The 23,002-nt window shown below is 39.8% G+C and overlaps 1 protein-coding gene across 1 annotated transcript; it reads left to right on the top strand.

The window, feature by feature from the left end:
• The first annotated feature begins 6,726 nt into the window (after nt 1–6,726).
• LOC112056876 (probable cytochrome P450 9f2) lies at nt 6,727–22,132 on the top strand. The gene is made up of 10 exons (XM_052884113.1): nt 6,727–6,973; nt 7,918–8,081; nt 8,261–8,377; nt 15,652–15,857; nt 16,478–16,613; nt 16,848–16,928; nt 17,971–18,189; nt 18,525–18,622; nt 19,489–19,657; nt 21,815–22,132. The coding sequence occupies exons 1-10, from the start codon at nt 6,765–6,767 to the stop codon at nt 21,979–21,981; spliced, it is 1,566 nt and encodes a 521-aa protein (XP_052740073.1). The 5' UTR covers nt 6,727–6,764; the 3' UTR covers nt 21,982–22,132.
• Nucleotides 22,133–23,002: the final 870 nt, after the last annotated feature.

The raw sequence follows: 23,002 nt of genomic DNA, 5'->3' as shown, positions 1-23,002 counted from the left end.
CCATCAGGTGAGATTGTAGTCAAGGGCTAACTTGTAGAGAATAAATAAAAAAAAGATCTTCGTCATAAGCTAAAAGTTTGTCAGCAAATACTTCTCACTATAGGATTTGGACTATGATTGCTTGGGCAGCAAGTTAAACAATCTAAACTCAATACTTGGAGTATAAAGAGTCGTTAGAAGTCCTGTGGTTAGTCGCCAGATGCTTAGCAACCCTTTGCTATAGACCCTTTTAACGATATTTTTCAATGCATATATGAAATATATCCATTTGGGTCTTCTATTTTTCAATTTTAATTATTTTTGTGTCTCTACAAAAAATGTTAGCAAAACGCATCCATCAAACTGAGGGCGTGACGTCACTCGAGTTAAAACCGCAGAACTATCCCGAGTTGGGTAGTTTTTCATTTTTCCACGCGTTTCCGCGGCGAACTTTAATTGGACTGTAGCGAGAAATTTATCACGTGTTGGAGTCTATTTAATATAGGGAGGTGGAATATTGTTGCGTTTTATGCAAATTTTATGATGTCCGCGCGAGTTTGGGGTAACTTTGGTTCGGTAACGGGATTGAATAACAAAACGAGCGTTCTATGTTTAAAATTACCTTGGGCGGGCGGTTAATTCGATTGTTGTATGTAGTTACGGTAAATTGTGAGAACGTAACCTTTTTCACACCCTTACCTTCTCCCTTGTTTCATGACAAACAGGGGTGTTATAAGTTTATCTTACTGTTTATTTGTCTGTGGCATATTTTAAATGGATGGATCAAAAGCAATGCATTTTATTTGTTAGAAACTATTCCAAATGATTATGATCGTATTAACATCAAAGAATAAGCTTATCCAAATATATCGGTGAATCTCTGGCATATTCCCTTCCCCTCCATTTAATCATAGGTACAACTAAACTTAGTTTCACTTCCTGCGAAGGCAACAATCCGATGACTGGATGAGTGAGAATCGTATTCCATAATCTCTCGTATCTTTGACTCTTTAAGGGTAACATAATGCTTACCAAATTTATGTCGAACCGATTTTTTAAAATTTAGCTTTATATTTTCTACATTTCTAGAAAAAACTTATAGGCATTATGAATCAATATTAACGGTAGCGCTTATTCAACCGCAAAGGCATTTACATAGCAATGAGACGCTATTAGACGGTGGGTATTACGGAGCCGGTGTTACGGGCGCTGGCTCCCTTTACCGTGCCGATATTACGATTCCAATGGCATTTCGGAGGTGTGGAGCCGTTAAATCGCACTTTTAAATCCATCCACACCAAATATCGACGTCCCTTTACGTTTTATAGCCCAGGAAACATTAGATAGAGTTTGAATTCGATTACTTTTAAAACATTAGCATAGTTTAGTAGTAGAGCTATTATGAGCTTAGCCGGAGTAACCCTACTGTGCTGCTACCCTACCCTGCTGGGCTTATTTCTGGGAACAAGCAGTATTTTTGTCTAAAAGGCATGGATTGGTTGCAGGTACGGTCGGGGTCAATTTTGCATAAAAAATCGCTAACAAAATTGAAATGCACATTGTACCTTTTATGAGTACATATAAACGCCTCGACGTTCTCTTTCGCTATTAATCGCTAATAAGACAGAAAGAGCGTGTCTTATTACAATTATGAATTATAGCGACATCTCAACTATTTCAATATGGAACACACCAAAATAACAGAAATATTGAGGATGGAATTGGAGAAATGTGACACTTTTACCTATTTTAACTTCAGTTATTCAAAATGCTAGCTAATAAAAGTTTAGAGACCAGGGTCAATAGTGGTGTCGCATGTTAATAGGACATTGTAAATTTCCAACGAAACCGGCTTAACTAACTGTAAGTTGTTTGTATATTTATAAAGGTTATGTGTAGATTCGTTTGGTGTGTAATTTGTATACGCGGATAGTTGCAATTTACATCGTGTTCCTCCTTTCTTTATATAACACAGAACATTATGACGCCGCCAACGGTGCCATTCTTACTTGGTAGATATCCAGGCATCTCGTACTAAATCATTTGCAACCACGTTTTTAATTCGCACAGCAAAAGTTAGCGCAACCATAATTCATAACAAAAAATATTGACCTATTTCTGTTTAAAGAGGATGATTGAAAACCCTCTTTATATTGTAATACAAACGATTCTGCTAACTTTGTAGGTACAATAACAAAAGTTCGGCATAACAGAACAAAATATCATTTAGAGAAATCACATCCAATCCCTAAGAAAAATATTTATCGGAAATATATATCTAGTTAATTTGACATATCGAATATTGGCCGACCGGGAGGCAATGTCTGGAGATGTCGTATACGGCATACGGCATACGGCGTACGGTTGACAAATCTGTATTTAACAAGCAAAACGCCGCCAATGAGGGATTCATCAATAACGTCATCGTAGCTGATCGCATAAACAGCTCCTGTAGCCCGTCATTCCGACTCACAATGTTTTTCCTTATCAACATTGACTTACCCCATATTTTCCCCCCGTCGAAGACAGATTTTGTGATGAGTAGGGTGACTATGAGCCCTTTGGGAATCATACCCTTTGATGTTATGCAAATTTTTGGTTTTTTTTATGGAACGGTTAGTAAAAGAATGCATGATAATGTTGAGAATAATGGAGTTTACAAGAATGTATAAGAAAAAAAAAATAAGAACCGTTATAGCCCAGTGGATATGACTTCTGCCTCCGATTCCGGAGGGCGTAGATTCGAATCCCGGTTTGGTTCATGCACCTCCAACTTTTCAGTTGTGTGCATTTTATGAAATTAAATATCACGTGTCTCAAACGGTGAAGGAAGACATCATAAGGAAACCTGCATACCTGAGAATTTTCTTAATTATCTACGAGTGTGAAGTCTGTCAATCCGTATTGGGCCAGCGTGGTGGACTATTAGACTAACCCCTCTCATTCTGAGAGGAGACTCGAGCTCAGCAGTGAGCCAAATATAGGTTGATAACGACGATAAGAAAATAATAATAAAAAGTAAATTGCTATTTAAATTTAAATAATTTTAAACTCAGGGTAGGTACGTAAATTTCTTTTTATTAAGTGTTTTACTTAAGAAACAAAGTACTATTGTAGCTTTTATACGAGGGACCGATTATAATGCAGTCTTTGTTTGAGATTTGACGTGACTGGGGTGGTTCCTAGCTACGAGTATATGATGCAACCCCGATAAGTCAATCCGAAGACGTCGGCGTTATCAAAAAATATTGACATTTAATTATTTTAGCTTATAAGAGTGTCGAAAAATTTTCAGATTTTAAAAAACATTTATTGTTTACATCGTATATAACGATTCCAATTCATAGATTTCATTATAACTATTTTAATATTTTACCTCAATATCTAAACATATTATTCAAACTTTGAAAAGAAATTAGATATTGTAGACAGTCCGTAGGTTTCAGTCCGCATGGTGACCACCCCATGGATGACTTGTAATCATATTATGATCGATGTCTCCCCGGCTTCAGTCGACACGAGACATATTTATCTCCTCCAGAAAACAATTTTTTCCAACCCTACCCCCGGGCGACTGGGGGCGGGAAGAATAACATTAATCAAAATTTATATATGGACTGGTGACATGATCGCAGCTGATTTTGTTATTTACTAGTTTTTGCCGATAACATTTTTGGTTAAAGCTGACTGCACATTACTGGCGCAGAGCAACGTATTTCCTCCTGGTTTTTTTTATCTCACCTGATGGTAAGTGATAATGCAACGCGTTGGAGGTGCATTCCCCAGACCGGAATTCGAACCTAAGCCCTCCGAATCGAAGGCAGAAGTCATATACTTTGGGTTATCACGTCACTCAACTTCAGTTCGTTTCGTGTAGGATGGTGCTGGTGACAATTCGTTTCACTCACATACACGTATTATGAACGCCAAACAGGCGACTGTCACCGGACCCATGCTATCTGAAAAACACTACAAACAGATTGAAAAGTGAAATAGACTACGCACTTACTATTTCAATGTGCTACACTATCAGCACCCCGTTTCTGTTGAAAGAACTATTTAATTAAAACATTAAACAAAAGTCGGTTCCTTTGTGAAGCAAAATTCAAAATGTCTGAACAATTGTATTCAAATGAAGGCAAACTTTCTAAAAGCACTTAAAATGTGTTATAGTGGCTTCCGACAATTTAAACTAAAATTTATACAAATTTAGTTTACACAAGTATCTCTATTATTTATTTAAAATCAGAGTATTTCATTGATATAAGTATTACATATTTATTTATTTATTATTATTATTTTTTCTCATTTATTCATTTGTTCTTTATTTTAAATTTTTAACAAATACAAAATATAATACAAAACACTATTAAAAATTTACAAAAAAAATAATTAAATTATTAAAAATTAATATCCGCGCGTCCAAAGATTCGCATGTACGTATTGGACGCATAGCATCAAACGGATTTAGATTTTACACTACGCATGCAGCCCAGTGGAAGGATGCATGTAGCCCAGTGGATTCTGCCTCTGCCTCCGATTCCGGAGGGTGTGGGTTCGAATGCGGTCCGGGGCATGCACCTCCATCTTTTCAGTTGTGTGCATTTAAATAAATTAAATAACACGTGTCTCAAACGGTGAAGGGAAAACATCGTGAGGAAATCTGTATACCAAAGAATTTCCTTGATTATCTGCGTGTGTGAAGTCTGCCAATCCGCATTGGGCCAACCTAACCTAACCTAACCTAACCCCTCTCATTGCGATGCGTCCGATGAGGATCTATGGACGCCTACCATTAGCAAAAGCATAATTGAGACAGGTCAAAATTAAAAATTTGTTATTCTATTTTTGTCTGTATTAGAAATTCAGCAGTACCAGCAGCCAAAATGAACTTTTCAATTTACAATTTACGATATTACAATTCATGTTATCCTGTTGTAATTGGGAAATGTTTTATCTTAGATTCATTTTATTTAACAACTAGCGGACGCCCGCGACTTCGTCCGCGTGAAAGTCGATCTAAACTTTCATCTACCCCTACCCTACCTTACCCTACCCTACCCCTACCCTATTCATTAAGGCTGTACACGCGACGGAACACGGAAGCTTAAAATATGGAGTAACTTCTCCCGTTTTCCCAACATTTCCCTTCACTGCTCTGCTCCTATTGATGGTAGCATGATGAAAAGTATACTATAACCTGCCCAAAAGTATGAAGAACAATTGTACCAAGTTTCGTTAAAATCCATAGAGTAGTTTTTGTTTCTATTATGAACATACAGGCAGACAGGCAGACAGACAGAAAAACAGACAGACAGACAAAAATTATACTGATTGCATTTTTGGCATCAGTATCGATCACTAATCACCCTCTAATAGTTATTTTGGAAAAATATATCATGTACAGAATTGACCTCTCTACAGATTTATTATAAGTATAGATGAAGGCTTACTCTCGCAGTCATCATTCCAATATGCAGCTTTCTCGTGATGAATTGATTTGCATGGTCGATAACTATTGTACACTTTCGCTTGAAGGACAGGAAGTTTATCCAGGCGAACCCGCGAGCAACAACTGGTTATATCTCCACAGCGCTAAGTGTAACAACAAACATCCGGTCGAGCGAGGCATTAGTTGCGGGCGATACAGCACTTTATATTTATAAGGCTTTCCGGTGCAGGTACATGGTAGTGTATTCCTGGAACTACCTCTGTGGTCTAAAACGGTGCAGATAAAGCACATGAATACCTTTATGAAATTGCTAGCTTCCTCTTACTCTTGGCTTTTTCCGTGTGAATTTCGGCTTTTATACTAGAGACATCTCTACATTATAAATTACTATATATACATAAACAGTTGCCATTAGAAATTATAAAAGATAATATCATGGTGTCGTATGAGCCCACAATTCTTAACTTATTAACTTAAAGAGAGGACGCTCTCGATTACAGTAACTGCCTCAATTGGGCAAAAGATGTGTTTTGGGACAATTCATACGCGAAAGGCTACTAGACATAAGGGTATTAGGTCTCTTTGGGAAAGAGAAGTACTACCACTATTTCATATTTAGATATACTGCATTGAAGAATTGCACGGCTATAGTGAGCCTCTTCTTATGCAATTTAAATTAATTACTATTAGTATCTGTATACAAAATAGCCTATCTTTTTTAAAAGGCACTGTAAGGCTTCTCATATCTCATAGAAGAGAGTGGCCTTAGACCCACCATGCAATATAATAATAGGGGTTAAAGTATGAAATTGCCGTTTTGGCCGTTTTTTGAATTGACATAGAATCTTCATGGTTTGAAGTTTTCGAATGAAACTTTTTCAAATGGTTTTTATGATGTCCTTTTTTTAAAAAATGTGAAACATTTGAATATCGGCTTTCAATTGTTTTTGTTATTCAATTTAGACAAGAAAGATGGGAAAATTGCTGCGACTGCGAAAATTCGAGTGATTTCTGAATACGAGTTCTGACACGGAACTAACGCGGCAGAAACAGCCAATAATAAAAATAAAATAAAAAATAAACAATAGTACTGAGAAGAAAGAAAATCCCCATAACTCTATAGATACTCCTATCCCAAATACAAAGCCCCAAATTGAGTTTAAAAAATTGATCAAAGACACAATTTCTAACTTGCTTAAAGCTTATATCTTAGGTACATACCTAAATGCGTAGTTACCAGTCTTAATAAAAACCCCCACTACAATAACCATTTGAGCCTATCTAGCTACCTGGTGTATAGTGATAATTAGTATCGTAGCGACATTCGGACAAAATGATCGTCGAAGTGCTGGTGTTTCTGGTGACCACTCTCCTGGCCTACTTCCTGTACCTGTACAAATGGGTACATCACTATTTTGACAAAAGGGGAGTGAAGTATTTGCCCGGGGTGCCGGTATTTGGCAACATGTTAAGTTCTCAGTTACAGAAATGTCACATGGTTGACGATTTCGATAAGGTTTATCGTGCATTCCCGAATGAAAGGTAAGATATTTTTTATCGATACAATAATAAAAAGAAAGAGCTTTCAATTTATTAAAAAAAACTCTTTATTTACTTATTATTGTCGTTGTTATCGGTTACGATAAAAGTAGGTACTGAGTGAAAGTCTAATCTATATTTATCGTACTAGCATAATAATGGACTAGTCGCATCTCTGGAAATCGCATGAAAATCCATTATGTACTTTAGGTTTCGGTGAACAGACAGGCAGATAAATAAATGTTATTTAATATCTATGCATCGAATTTCATTTTCGCATAATTGAGTATATTTTGGAAAACCAAAATGATGGATTTCCGCGGAAAAACCACTGAATGGAAGCCGCGGAATTTCTGTAGAATAACTACATACATTCATTATTTAAAGCGATAGTTATACGAAGTAATAAAACAAATAATGATATTTATATTATCTAATCTTGTAAAGTCATGCCCTCTGACACTTCAGAGAATATTTTAACATCAATAATATGTTTTTGTTTTTCAACCTGGGCAAAGTATCCTCATAATCAGGGTGACTTTTACTTTATTATCTTAAAGCTAGGATAGGTTCTAGGGCATCTAACTACCGTCTTAATTTTCTACAATAGAATCAATAACATTTTTATAAAATGTATGTAATTTACCATTTCTTTGTTTAATTTAATCAAGGTAATCATAAATTCCTATTCCTAATTTAAATCTATAGGTAATTTAACTTATTTGATAATGAAAAAAAAATTATAAACAATCATTAGCAATGCAAAATACAAAAATGCACAAAATAATATAGCGATATATGTGGACTTCTTGTCAGCTCTTAATTTCTCAGTTCCAAATCGGTAAGAAACCGGTTTTTTCATATTATGTACTTACGTCTACGTCTACGTTTAAAATGTTTAAATCCTTAACGAATTCACTAACATTTTTTTACTTTTTGTTTCCCAGATATGTGGGTTATATAGAAGGCACAACACCTATCATCATGATCCGAGACCCGGAGCTGACGAAAGCCATCACGGTTAAGGACTTCGATCACTTCGTCAACCACAAAGAGTTCATCTCTGAGGAGATCGAGCCGCTGTTTGGAGGCAGCCTGGTCATGATGAAGGGTATATATTTTATGTTTTCTACACAGAGAGCTATAAAAACTACGCTTTATTTACTGAATAAGGACCGGATAAAATTTAATATACGTACCAAGCAGCATTGAAAAACATCAGGTCGGCCATCTACTTGGTCCATCAATAATTACTATAAAAATAAACACCACAATTGCGTTATTTCTCAGGCGAGCGATGGCACGACATGCGCACGACGCTGAGCCCCGCCTTCACCGGCTCCAAGATGAGGAAGATGCTGCCCTTCATGACGGAGATCAGCAGCAACATCGTCCGACATTTGAAAGGTATTTGTTACAATTGTGTTATCTCTCAGGCGAGCGATGGCACGACATGCGCACGACGCTGAGCCCCGCCTTCACCGGCTCCAAGATGAGGAAGATGCTGCCCTTCATGACGGAGATCAGCAGCAACATCGTCCGACATTTGAAAGGTATTTGTTACAATTGTGTTATCTCTCAGGCGAGCGATGGCACGACATGCGCACGACGCTGAGCCCCGCCTTCACCGGCTCCAAGATGAGGAAGATGCTGCCCTTCATGACGGAGATCAGCAGCAACATCGTCCGACATTTGAAAGGTATTTGTTACAATTGTGTTATCTCTCAGGCGAGCGATGGCACGACATGCGCACGACGCTGAGCCCCGCCTTCACCGGCTCCAAGATGAGGAAGATGCTGCCCTTCATGACGGAGATCAGCAGCAACATCGTCCGACATTTGAAAGGTATTTGTTACAATTGTGTTATCTCTCAGGCGAGCGATGGCACGACATGCGCACGACGCTGAGCCCCGCCTTCACCGGCTCCAAGATGAGGAAGATGCTGCCCTTCATGACGGAGATCAGCAGCAACATCGTCCGACATTTGAAAGGTATTTGTTACAATTGTGTTATCTCTCAGGCGAGCGATGGCACGACATGCGCACGACGCTGAGCCCCGCCTTCACCGGCTCCAAGATGAGGAAGATGCTGCCCTTCATGACGGAGATCAGCAGCAACATCGTCCGACATTTGAAAGGTATTTGTTACAATTGTGTTATCTCTCAGGCGAGCGATGGCACGACATGCGCACGACGCTGAGCCCCGCCTTCACCGGCTCCAAGATGAGGAAGATGCTGCCCTTCATGACGGAGATCAGCAGCAACATCGTCCGACATTTGAAAGGTATTTGTTACAATTGTGTTATCTCTCAGGCGAGCGATGGCACGACATGCGCACGACGCTGAGCCCCGCCTTCACCGGCTCCAAGATGAGGAAGATGCTGCCCTTCATGACGGAGATCAGCAGCAACATCGTCCGACATTTGAAAGGTATTTGTTACAATTGTGTTATCTCTCAGGCGAGCGATGGCACGACATGCGCACGACGCTGAGCCCCGCCTTCACCGGCTCCAAGATGAGGAAGATGCTGCCCTTCATGACGGAGATCAGCAGCAACATCGTCCGACATTTGAAAGGTATTTGTTACAATTGTGTTATCTCTCAGGCGAGCGATGGCACGACATGCGCACGACGCTGAGCCCCGCCTTCACCGGCTCCAAGATGAGGAAGATGCTGCCCTTCATGACGGAGATCAGCAGCAACATCGTCCGACATTTGAAAGGTATTTGTTACAATTGTGTTATCTCTCAGGCGAGCGATGGCACGACATGCGCACGACGCTGAGCCCCGCCTTCACCGGCTCCAAGATGAGGAAGATGCTGCCCTTCATGACGGAGATCAGCAGCAACATCGTCCGACATTTGAAAGGTATTTGTTACAATTGTGTTATCTCTCAGGCGAGCGATGGCACGACATGCGCACGACGCTGAGCCCCGCCTTCACCGGCTCCAAGATGAGGAAGATGCTGCCCTTCATGACGGAGATCAGCAGCAACATCGTCCGACATTTGAAAGGTATTTGTTACAATTGTGTTATCTCTCAGGCGAGCGATGGCACGACATGCGCACGACGCTGAGCCCCGCCTTCACCGGCTCCAAGATGAGGAAGATGCTGCCCTTCATGACGGAGATCAGCAGCAACATCGTCCGACATTTGAAAGGTATTTGTTACAATTGTGTTATCTCTCAGGCGAGCGATGGCACGACATGCGCACGACGCTGAGCCCCGCCTTCACCGGCTCCAAGATGAGGAAGATGCTGCCCTTCATGACGGAGATCAGCAGCAACATCGTCCGACATTTGAAAGGTATTTGTTACAATTGTGTTATCTCTCAGGCGAGCGATGGCACGACATGCGCACGACGCTGAGCCCCGCCTTCACCGGCTCCAAGATGAGGAAGATGCTGCCCTTCATGACGGAGATCAGCAGCAACATCGTCCGACATTTGAAAGGTATTTGTTACAATTGTGTTATCTCTCAGGCGAGCGATGGCACGACATGCGCACGACGCTGAGCCCCGCCTTCACCGGCTCCAAGATGAGGAAGATGCTGCCCTTCATGACGGAGATCAGCAGCAACATCGTCCGACATTTGAAAGGTATTTGTTACAATTGTGTTATCTCTCAGGCGAGCGATGGCACGACATGCGCACGACGCTGAGCCCCGCCTTCACCGGCTCCAAGATGAGGAAGATGCTGCCCTTCATGACGGAGATCAGCAGCAACATCGTCCGACATTTGAAAGGTATTTGTTACAATTGTGTTATCTCTCAGGCGAGCGATGGCACGACATGCGCACGACGCTGAGCCCCGCCTTCACCGGCTCCAAGATGAGGAAGATGCTGCCCTTCATGACGGAGATCAGCAGCAACATCGTCCGACATTTGAAAGGTATTTGTTACAATTGTGTTATCTCTCAGGCGAGCGATGGCACGACATGCGCACGACGCTGAGCCCCGCCTTCACCGGCTCCAAGATGAGGAAGATGCTGCCCTTCATGACGGAGATCAGCAGCAACATCGTCCGACATTTGAAAGGTATTTGTTACAATTGTGTTATCTCTCAGGCGAGCGATGGCACGACATGCGCACGACGCTGAGCCCCGCCTTCACCGGCTCCAAGATGAGGAAGATGCTGCCCTTCATGACGGAGATCAGCAGCAACATCGTCCGACATTTGAAAGGTATTTGTTACAATTGTGTTATCTCTCAGGCGAGCGATGGCACGACATGCGCACGACGCTGAGCCCCGCCTTCACCGGCTCCAAGATGAGGAAGATGCTGCCCTTCATGACGGAGATCAGCAGCAACATCGTCCGACATTTGAAAGGTATTTGTTACAATTGTGTTATCTCTCAGGCGAGCGATGGCACGACATGCGCACGACGCTGAGCCCCGCCTTCACCGGCTCCAAGATGAGGAAGATGCTGCCCTTCATGACGGAGATCAGCAGCAACATCGTCCGACATTTGAAAGGTATTTGTTACAATTGTGTTATCTCTCAGGCGAGCGATGGCACGACATGCGCACGACGCTGAGCCCCGCCTTCACCGGCTCCAAGATGAGGAAGATGCTGCCCTTCATGACGGAGATCAGCAGCAACATCGTCCGACATTTGAAAGGTATTTGTTACAATTGTGTTATCTCTCAGGCGAGCGATGGCACGACATGCGCACGACGCTGAGCCCCGCCTTCACCGGCTCCAAGATGAGGAAGATGCTGCCCTTCATGACGGAGATCAGCAGCAACATCGTCCGACATTTGAAAGGTATTTGTTACAATTGTGTTATCTCTCAGGCGAGCGATGGCACGACATGCGCACGACGCTGAGCCCCGCCTTCACCGGCTCCAAGATGAGGAAGATGCTGCCCTTCATGACGGAGATCAGCAGCAACATCGTCCGACATTTGAAAGGTATTTGTTACAATTGTGTTATCTCTCAGGCGAGCGATGGCACGACATGCGCACGACGCTGAGCCCCGCCTTCACCGGCTCCAAGATGAGGAAGATGCTGCCCTTCATGACGGAGATCAGCAGCAACATCGTCCGACATTTGAAAGGTATTTGTTACAATTGTGTTATCTCTCAGGCGAGCGATGGCACGACATGCGCACGACGCTGAGCCCCGCCTTCACCGGCTCCAAGATGAGGAAGATGCTGCCCTTCATGACGGAGATCAGCAGCAACATCGTCCGACATTTGAAAGGTATTTGTTACAATTGTGTTATCTCTCAGGCGAGCGATGGCACGACATGCGCACGACGCTGAGCCCCGCCTTCACCGGCTCCAAGATGAGGAAGATGCTGCCCTTCATGACGGAGATCAGCAGCAACATCGTCCGACATTTGAAAGGTATTTGTTACAATTGTGTTATCTCTCAGGCGAGCGATGGCACGACATGCGCACGACGCTGAGCCCCGCCTTCACCGGCTCCAAGATGAGGAAGATGCTGCCCTTCATGACGGAGATCAGCAGCAACATCGTCCGACATTTGAAAGGTATTTGTTACAATTGTGTTATCTCTCAGGCGAGCGATGGCACGACATGCGCACGACGCTGAGCCCCGCCTTCACCGGCTCCAAGATGAGGAAGATGCTGCCCTTCATGACGGAGATCAGCAGCAACATCGTCCGACATTTGAAAGGTATTTGTTACAATTGTGTTATCTCTCAGGCGAGCGATGGCACGACATGCGCACGACGCTGAGCCCCGCCTTCACCGGCTCCAAGATGAGGAAGATGCTGCCCTTCATGACGGAGATCAGCAGCAACATCGTCCGACATTTGAAAGGTATTTGTTACAATTGTGTTATCTCTCAGGCGAGCGATGGCACGACATGCGCACGACGCTGAGCCCCGCCTTCACCGGCTCCAAGATGAGGAAGATGCTGCCCTTCATGACGGAGATCAGCAGCAACATCGTCCGACATTTGAAAGGTATTTGTTACAATTGTGTTATCTCTCAGGCGAGCGATGGCACGACATGCGCACGACGCTGAGCCCCGCCTTCACCGGCTCCAAGATGAGGAAGATGCTGCCCTTCATGACGGAGATCAGCAGCAACATCGTCCGACATTTGAAAGGTATTTGTTACAATTGTGTTATCTCTCAGGCGAGCGATGGCACGACATGCGCACGACGCTGAGCCCCGCCTTCACCGGCTCCAAGATGAGGAAGATGCTGCCCTTCATGACGGAGATCAGCAGCAACATCGTCCGACATTTGAAAGGTATTTGTTACAATTGTGTTATCTCTCAGGCGAGCGATGGCACGACATGCGCACGACGCTGAGCCCCGCCTTCACCGGCTCCAAGATGAGGAAGATGCTGCCCTTCATGACGGAGATCAGCAGCAACATCGTCCGACATTTGAAAGGTATTTGTTACAATCATAACACCACATCTGTGCTATCTCTATGTAACTGATGGGAAATAATTTTTTATGGGTTTATCTTTAACCAGCTCTATTATTTAGTCTCTAGGATGGCACGTCCTAATTGTCCTTCCGGCGAATATAACAGTCATATTCCATGTATTGAAGTGCAAGGACTAATTCTGTATACCACAAAAAGTCTCTGTAATAGGCACAAATATGTTTCGATAAAACGTCTATCAGTTGTAACAACACAATATTAGGCAAGGTCACTCGACTGTGATCAACGGGCAATCAAAGCCACTTATCACCGTTTAAAACGGAGCTCTTTTAGCTTTGTATCATTATATGAGTAGGTAATATACTTGCTAGCGCCTACTCGTATATCACTGTTTTGTCAGCTTGTTCGATTATTTAACTTTGTTATTTTTTTTTCTTTTGGTGAATTTCATCTTGAATGGGTACTGTAACAATGTAGTCGTCAAAATGAATTTGTCAGCTCTGTTCGGAATCACGGCAGAAATCGCGAATTATTATTGTGAGCAAAGAAACTATTTGCGAAATTAATCAAAGCGTTTCCAGAAATTACTCGCAAATGTTTATCCTTGCTTCTGTACCGTGTGGGACAAGAGCTAGCTACCGCGATATTTCCTACCGACTAGCAAACCTCACCGTTAGAATGGAAGCTCTTTACAATCTTATGTCTCATGGTAATTGATAATTTGCCGTATTGATGTCAGGGCCAATTTCGTTAATTAATTATCTACTTGTAACAAATATAGTATTTATTTGGAAAATAATTTTTATCATGTCTTTCATAATAATTTTAGTACAAATCTAAGTAACAGCAAAGGGCACGTATTTAAAAAAAATGCACAGGCTGAGAATCAGCTATCACTGCCCATGTAGCCTATTCCGAATTTAAATTTTCTGCTTCTCATTACGTTTAATTAAATTAGTAAGTACATATAGTTTACATTTTATTAGTAAGTGTTATATTTCCTATTTTTTATAATATTTTATGCATGGGAAAATAGTATATAGTAGATCATTAAAGTGGAGTATAGTCTGTGACCTTTCTTTTGAAATTTTCGTATATCTTCAGATTTAAAAACCCCTATTAAGCAATAGTTTTCATATTCCATATATTTTATGTGGTAAAGCCGATGTGTAGCTCTTCGTCTAATATAATTTAGCCGCGCATAGTAACTTTTAATGGCGTCTAAATCCAATTAAACATCAAGTGTGAGTGTTTATCCACTGAGCAGATACATGTGTGTGCCGGCTCCGCCCTGATGTGTGATGGGTGTGCTGCTTTACATTTGTGTAATGTTATGCAATATATACTAATATTATAAATGCGAAAGTAAGTCGGTCTGTCTTTCTGTTACCTTTTCACGGCTAATCATCTTCTGAACCGATCAAGATTAATTTTGGTATAATGGTAAATGGGACCTTGGAGCAAAATATAGGGTACTTTTGATCCTCAAATAAAAATAGAAGGGGGTGAAGTAGGGGTTGAAATTTGTACGGAAAGTGCTTACGGAATTTTAGCCCACGTTCCTGCTAACGGTAGGACATCCGATAAAACTGATAGTCGCGATCAGATCGCGTAGACGTCATGCAGATCGCGACCAACACAGGATCAGTAAGCGCTGCAGGCACGTGGACATATTGGATATTGGATGGATAGGAGTGGCTAGTATTATATTGCACTGTTATAAGATAATACCGTAGCTATTTGATTATTTTGTTCTAGACATATAATTTAGAGGGTCTGGTAAAGTGTTTACAGCAAGTGCTTGGTGACTCGGCATGTCGCATTTATTCAGAAAATAATGAAAACATACGGTTTATACAGAGTAGGACCTCGACTGAGTTCTAAAAGTAGTATAATGTTTTTCTATATTATCATAAGCGGAATAGAAAATTATAATTTACTGCAACTACCCATATTAGATGACTTAGCTAATATATATGGAGGATATAGCAATTTAAAATTATGGTAATTTTAGGCATTAAGGATAATTTTGATATTAAGTATATATAATTTTGGCCAAAACAGCGACCATAACCCATTTTATTTTGTTTTTCTTTTTGATAGTTTCAATGAAATCTCACTAATACACAATATTTGACGTATCAAAAGTGCTTGTAAAGAAATAAATGAATATTAAATTTGATATTTTTAATTAATTATCTAAATGCACTACTAAAATGTAGACTCGTACATACATTAAAATGAAAAATAAGAATAACCATAACAGTTAAGCCATAAATACAGCATAAAATCACAAGGTTTTTTCCCCGCAGACCGCATTAACGAAGACATCGACGTGGAGGACCTGATACGTCGCTACACGAATGACGTCATCGCGTCAGCTGCCTTCGGCCTGCAGGTGGACTCGGTGAAGGACAAGGACAACAAGTTCTACAAGATGGGACAGCATCTGTTCAAATTCAACGCCTGGCAGAGATTCCTCTTCTTCTTCACTGGTGTCTTCCCCAACCTGTCTAAAGTAAGTTCAAAATTAAGTTTTTACTACATAATTTACGAAAATTAACGTAATTTACATTACACAATAACATATTGTGAAACTCATGTATCAGGTGATAAAAAAGATGGCGCTTATTTGGCCTAAAGGATAAGCTTTTCCATCCAGAGGGAGAAATAGCGCCAGCATATTATGGATATTGCAAGTTCCGTACTAAGGGAACCGTGATAGCCCAGTGGACCTCTGCCTCCGATTCCGGAGGGTGTGGATTCTAATCCAGCCCGGGGCATGCACCTCCAACTTTTCAGTTATGTGCATTTTAAGAAATTAAATATCACGTGTCTCAAACTGTGAAGGAATAAAAAACATCGTGAGAACAAGTCACGATATTTTTTACCATACTAGAGGATTTTCTTAATTCTCTGCGTGTGTGAAGTCTACCAATCTCCATTGTGCCAGCGTGGTGAACTATTGGCATAGCCCCTCTATCTATTTTGAGAGGAGACTTGAGCTCAGCAGTGAGCCGAATACGGGTTGATAGTGATGGATGTTGAAGTTTTAAGAAATTCAAAGAATTCATATTTAACAAAGTAGACTTTCCTTGTCCAGCAACTATTAGAAACTAAGTTTTTGTTTATTTGCAGAAGCTCGGTGTTAATATATTCCCTGCGAAGACGACGGATTTCTTCAACAATCTAGTGAGAAGCACCATGGAGCATCGTGAGAAGAACAACATAGAGAGGCCTGACATGATACAGCTGTTGATGGAGGCCTCTAAAGGTACATAGAAGAACATCGTCTTCATTATGTTTCACTGTTGGAATTTGTTTTTACGACATGCCTTTGATTGTATTTTAGAATTCAATCTCTCCCCTGTTCACTCTTTTTTTTATTTTTATGAAAAAAAAATACACACTACTTTTATGATGAAAGTTACACACTCACAATCTCAAATACCAGGATAACAGGAAATGTTTTGTGTAATGTTAAATTGACCGTATATTATATTCCCAGGTGCACTAAAGGCTGAGAACGACGCCAGCGATAATTTCGCCCCCACTGACGACACCTTCAAACCGAAGACTGTACAAAGACGTAAGTTAATTACTGTAGGTTAAAAAATCATAATCATTACCTGCCTATTTTATTAACCCACTACAGGGCCAGGCCTCCCTCCATATAGGAGAGTGGAAATGGAGCTTAGATTCACCACGCTGCTAAATGCTGGTTGGCGGGCTAACAACAGAATAATAAAATAAAATATTTGTATAATAATACATTGCAATTAAATTTTATTACCAAGTGATAAATAATATGGTAATTTAACCAGATTTGTTTATGCTAAACTCGGTAAAGTACTAAGTATAAATAATAAGTAGGAGTTGAATATTAATTATTTGATGCGTTGGAGGTGATGATATCATAGTACGTCGCTGGAGTACATTACCAGGAGTATATAAACAAGGCAATCAATCATTTAAATAAATAAAAAAATAAGCAGTGGCTGCTATTTTGCAATATATAATTATTATGTTGCTAGTAACTGAAGAAAGGAATAGGTTCTACCTGGGAACGCTACGCTTCGCTTTCTTTTGAAACGATTTTTTTATGCGGCTTACATACAATAGATAGTAGAATGAACTGGTAGAAATGGTTAAGATTAAGGTAATGGTTAAGGTTGTATGTGTATTTGTGTGTGTGTGTAGGCACACTACGAGCGAGCATTATAAGTGTAAATATTATCATAATTAACATTATATTTACCCATTAAAATAATACGCTTGTATGTGTAATAATAATTTATTATTTACTTATCTCCAAGTAGTGGAACAATAATAGAATATTTTTAAGTGTACAAAAGTTAAGTAAAAAACATTATTGAAAAAGATCACGATTGTTTTAAAAATTAAGTGAGTTTTACTTCTGTTCTTTGGCTCTTTTTCTCAACGCCCGTTCGACTCAGCTGATTACACTTTGTGTAACGCATTCGCCAGCATCCCCCAGTCAAGCATACGTTAAGAAAAAAATTACATTATAAAATAAGACAATTTATTTTCTTAATAGAACATAATTTTAAACACTTTATTCATAACATCATATGTGTGATATGAATCTTCTACCACGCAAATATTTATAGAATGGACTCAAACGGAGCTATCGGGCCAAGTCTTCATCTTCTTCGTCGCCGGCTATGAGAGTTCTGCTACCGCCCTGGTGATGTGCGTCCACGAGCTGGCGCTCAACCCTGACGTGCAGGAGAAGTTGTACCAGGAGGTCAGACAGTTCAAGGAGGAACGAGGGGAGTTGACGTACGACAACATTTCCACGTTGAAGTACTTGGATTGTGTGTTGAATGGTAAGAGATTCAGGAGAAATTACAAAAAATGAAGTTACCTCGTGCTTTAGATGGCCGTGACTAATCATTGGCCGTGATCGCAAAATCTACAGATGGGCTGCAGGCAGATTTGTGGCCATGACCAGGATTGCTCGTGAAGCGGTCAATTATTGTCAGCCTGCTGTTCACTAACAAACATTGGTTAGGCAGGGCCTGTAGCCAAATGGCACGTCGACTCTCTTTCTACGATCGTAAACGCTTCGAAAATTTGAACTTTTGGTACTAATTTGTTTGTTGGTTTATTTAGTTAATTATTAAATGGTGTTCTTTTTCTTACATTATCAATATGTTTCCAGAAACCCAAAGAAAATGGGCGGCTGCTCTTATAATGGACCGAGTGTGCACCAAGCCTTATGAGCTACCACCACCGAGGGAAGGAGGAAAACCAGTGCAAGTATGTTAAGGCTAATTTCTAATGCCAACTACATTGAACAATAAATTACATTTTACTATACATACATACATATTTTTACATCGTTGATCGCGAATTTTTCAATTTATACGTGTTTTATTAATATTTCGTAAAATATTTAAGTTATTCAAAAACCAAACGGTAACGGTACGGTAACTTTTATACAAATATTGTGACCTATTCCTTGGTGACATTTTAATTTTAAACAATTAAGCCATTATAGTAATATTGCATGCAATTTTCCAATTTTTTCTTTAATTCATTATTAACAAGATTGAACTCCGAAGTACGGTGGTGTCACACCATACCACACCTCGGAGAGCACGTTAAGCCTTCGGTCCCGAACATTATCATTATCATCCGATAGTGGTCGTTAATGGCACAATGGGTATGCACAGTGGATATACAAGTCGGAGCTCCTGGGTTTGATCCTCGGCTGGGCTGACCAATTAAGATAAACCTCAATAGGTTTATCTTAATTGGTCCAGATCTGGCTGGTGGGAGGCTCCAACCGTGGCTAGTTACCCTACCGGCATAGATGTACCGCCAAGCGATTTAGCGTACCAGTACAATGTTGTGAAGAAACCGAAAGGGTGTGGATTTTTATCCTACTCTTTAACAAGTTAGCCTGCTTCTATCTTAGATTGCATCATTACTTACCATCAAGTGAGATTGTAATCAAGGGCTAACATGTAAAGAATAAAAAAAAAATTAAATACCACCCTAAACTTGCGAACCCGCATTAGAACAGCGTGGTGGGTCAAAGCTCCATGTCCCCTCTCAGTGGGCCATTAAAATAGTCTGATAATGAGTGAAATCTAAACTACGCAGGTGATTTTGATTTCCAGTTGAACAAAGGCGACATAGTATACAACCTGGTGAACTCCCTGCAAATGGACCCGCAGTACCACCCGGACCCGACCCGGTTCTACCCGGAGCGGTTCAGCGATGAGAACAAACACAACATCAAACCATTCACCTACATGCCCTTCGGCATGGGCCCCAGGAACTGCATCGGTAAGATCTTCTGCATATTGCCAACATAACTAACTTATGCAACTAAAAAATGCCCTTCCGGTGACTTAGAGTGAGACTCTGAACCAGGCATTCTTTATTTCTCTTAAACCTGAAAGCATCATGTCTTCCATCTGTGTGTCTAGATAATAATTATCCTTACGCGTATAGATAACTAGCGGATGCCCGCGACTTCGTCCGCGTGAAACTCGATGTAAACTTTCAACTACCGCTACCCTACCCCTACCCTACCCCTACCCTACCCCTACCCTACCCCTACCCTACCCTACCCTACCCCTACCCTACCCTACCCCTACCCTACCCCTACCCTACCCCTACCCTACCCCTACCCTACCCCTACCCTACCCCTACCCCACCCTACCCCTACCCTACCACTACCCTACCCCTACCCCGTTTTCTAATTATTATTAATATGAACTTTATACAATAACAATAAAGCTCAAATTGACTACGTTTTAGTTACAAATCATTTGTATGGGAAAAAAAAGAGGGCTATTTTAGGGTTTTTGCCAAAAAATTAAAGTTTATAATTAACAAATAAAAAATAGGGGTTGATCGTAGAGGGGTGAAAAATTGAAAGTATTATGAGATTTTTTTTTGTAAGTCATCAAAAAATAAAAAAAAAAATTACCAAAAAAAAAATTATAGTTTTTAATTAACAAATAAAATATAAGGGTTGATCGTAGAGGGGTGAAAATTTAGGGTTGTATGTATTTTTGTATGCTGTGTCATAAAAAAATAAAAACAAAAAAATTTGCCTAAAAAATAAAAAAGAAAATTTAGGGGTGGACTACCCTTAACATTTAGGGGGATGAAAAATAGATGTTGGCCGATTCTCCACCCTGGCCGACAATCACGCTAAGGATCACAAAAATCGGTCGAGCCGTTTCGGAGGAGTTCAAGTTCGAACACCGCGACACGAGAATTTTATATATTAGAAGAGATTAAAAAAGACGTAACTGCTATATAAGAATTTAAATGTTTTGCTCTTGAAATTATTCTACAGAATATTATTATTCTTTATGAAGCAACTGGGTTATTTAAATGAAAAGGTGATAGATAGGTGTTTTTAATTTTCTCTAACCCAATTAAAAAAAAGCCGGCTACAGTGTCAAATATAATACAGAGAGAGACGATAACCTTATCATTCCATGTATACACCGTACGAGTGGCAGGTCCATCAAATGGTAGATAGAACTAACTCCGAAACTTGAACTTGGTCAAAAATTAATATTATGTGACGAGCAAAATAGTTATGATTTACTACATATTTTTTGCAGCATCAAGATTTGCCATTATGGAACTGAAAGTTGTGATTTTCGATCTAGTGCTTAACTTTAAGATAAAAAAATGCGCAAAGACAACTGACCCTATAAAACTAGCAATGGTCCCCTTTAACATCCAACCTCTTAACGGATCCTGGGTGAGGTTGGAACCTAGAGTCTAGAAAACTAGGTTAGAATTTGAACTATTGGTATTTCTGCATGTGTTAAACCTTGATATATATGCTAGAGCAAGCTCTGTGAAGATCAATGTTCGATCTACAATTTTTGTATGCACACACATGCATGATTTACCTGGAATGGTTTCTATAATTTCGAGTTCTTTTCTTGAAGATATTTTCTACGCAAAAGAGAAGTTTTAAGATATCCCCCACTAGTCGTACCGATGACAACATTGGTTACAGCAAGCCGCTGGGTGCAGATGACTCTTGACAGTAGTGTTTGAGTCCTTAGAAGATAGTCTATGTCCAGCAGTGGACGTCTATCGACTCATAAAGATGATGATGATGATGATAATCAGTGGTATTGTAGTTTTTTTCAGAAAACTATTTTAATTTATTAGGTAGAAGGTTTATAGATGGACAACTTACCTAACTATTTAAACACATTTAACATTTACCTACTTTAGTGAGTGGATAGGTATTTTGCACAAAAGAAATAAAAAAAAATATTTGAGAAGAAATCTGTCGAAGACAATTTTTTCCTTAAATATTTTTTTTTTATATTTCTTTCTTCTATTCATATGAAATTCTCATTTCACCTTTTCATTGTGCAGAACAATATTTTCTGTCAAGCACTTGTTTTGAAGTTAAGGATTTAGGTACATGACGTTTTTATGTGTTTTTTTGTTATTCAGGATCAAGGTTTGCCTTGATGGAGCTAAAGGTACTAATATTCACCCTGGTGCTGAACTTTAAGATTGTGAAAACCGCAAAGACCTCTGACCCTATAGAGCTAAGACCCCACGCGTTCAGCATACAACCCAAGAACGGATCTTGGGTTAAATTGGAACCTAGAACATAAGTCGAAATTTTATTTTATACCTTTTAATAAAATTAATTGTTAATTTGTGTATACTGTATACCTAACTAAAAATATTAAGTTATAGGTATTTTTGTGAGAAGCGCATAATTTTAAGAATTGTTGTTTTAATAAATATCTTTTTTTTTCAAAATTAATTTTATTTTGATACGTTACGTTGTACATTTCACTTTAAGCAATCCACCTACAAAAAGGAAGCTCTGGTAATCCTATAGGTGTGTAAGTATGTTTGTATGTATATCAAAGTCAATGCTGAAGAATGTAAATCAAAAACTGAATCTCCCTAAAAATCTGTAAAAAGGATTTTAACAAAAAATAAAATATCCTAAAAACAATTCCAAAAAAATATAATTTCCACCCAGATGTCCTATTTTTGACGACACTATGGCCATTACACGCACATTCGTATAAATGATGAAACTAAAATGGCAAGGATACGCCAATAACAATCCAAATGAACCCATTCTCCGCGTAAGCGCGTGACTAATGGCAACACATTATCTTACTGCGGTGAATATAAAAGTTGCCAGCGCTGTGTAAATCTCCATAATAGCCACTGATACAGAACACCCGAGATACGCAGCGACGCCTGGCAACGTACGCGGCGTAACAAGCAGTTATTGTTTTAATATTAATATTTTTATTAATTGAATATTTGATTTTATTCCTATTTTATGTCCTACATTGAACTATAAATTCAAAATAGAGCCAAATTATAGTTATTAATTCAAAATTGTTTTTTAGTGTGAATAAAATGTAAACTAAACTCAGAGAGTTATTTTTAACCGACTTCCAAAAAGGAGGAGGTTCTACGTTCGACTGTATGTATGTTTTTTTTTTTTTTTTTTTTTTTTTTTTTTTTTTTTTTTTTTTTTTTTTTTTTTTTTATGTATGTCCAGCGATAATTCCGTCATTTGTGTACCGATTTTGAAAATTCTTTTTTTATTTTGAAGGGTTTGATTCCAGGGTGGTCCCATTTTTTTCATGTCAGGATTTGATGATG

This window comes from Bicyclus anynana, chromosome 11 (genome assembly GCF_947172395.1).
Source record: "Bicyclus anynana chromosome 11, ilBicAnyn1.1, whole genome shotgun sequence".
NCBI classification, from domain to species: domain Eukaryota; kingdom Metazoa; phylum Arthropoda; class Insecta; order Lepidoptera; family Nymphalidae; genus Bicyclus; species Bicyclus anynana.
The sequence above is the reverse complement of the archived record's forward strand: the minus strand, read 5'-3'. Positions and strand labels throughout refer to the sequence as shown.

What these genes read in the sequence shown, in the direction of transcription:
- LOC112056876 (XM_052884113.1), top strand. Translation starts at nt 6,765, where the DNA reads ATGATCGTCGAAGTGCTGGTGTTTCTGGTGACCACTCTCCTGGCCTAC. An exon ending in CGTGCATTCCCGAATGAAAG is followed by an intron (nt 6,974 to 7,917) that starts GTAAGATATTTT and finishes TTTGTTTCCCAG; the next exon opens with ATATGTGGGTTATATAGAAG. An exon ending in TCTTCCCCAACCTGTCTAAA is followed by an intron (nt 15,858 to 16,477) that starts GTAAGTTCAAAA and finishes GTTTATTTGCAG; the next exon opens with AAGCTCGGTGTTAATATATT.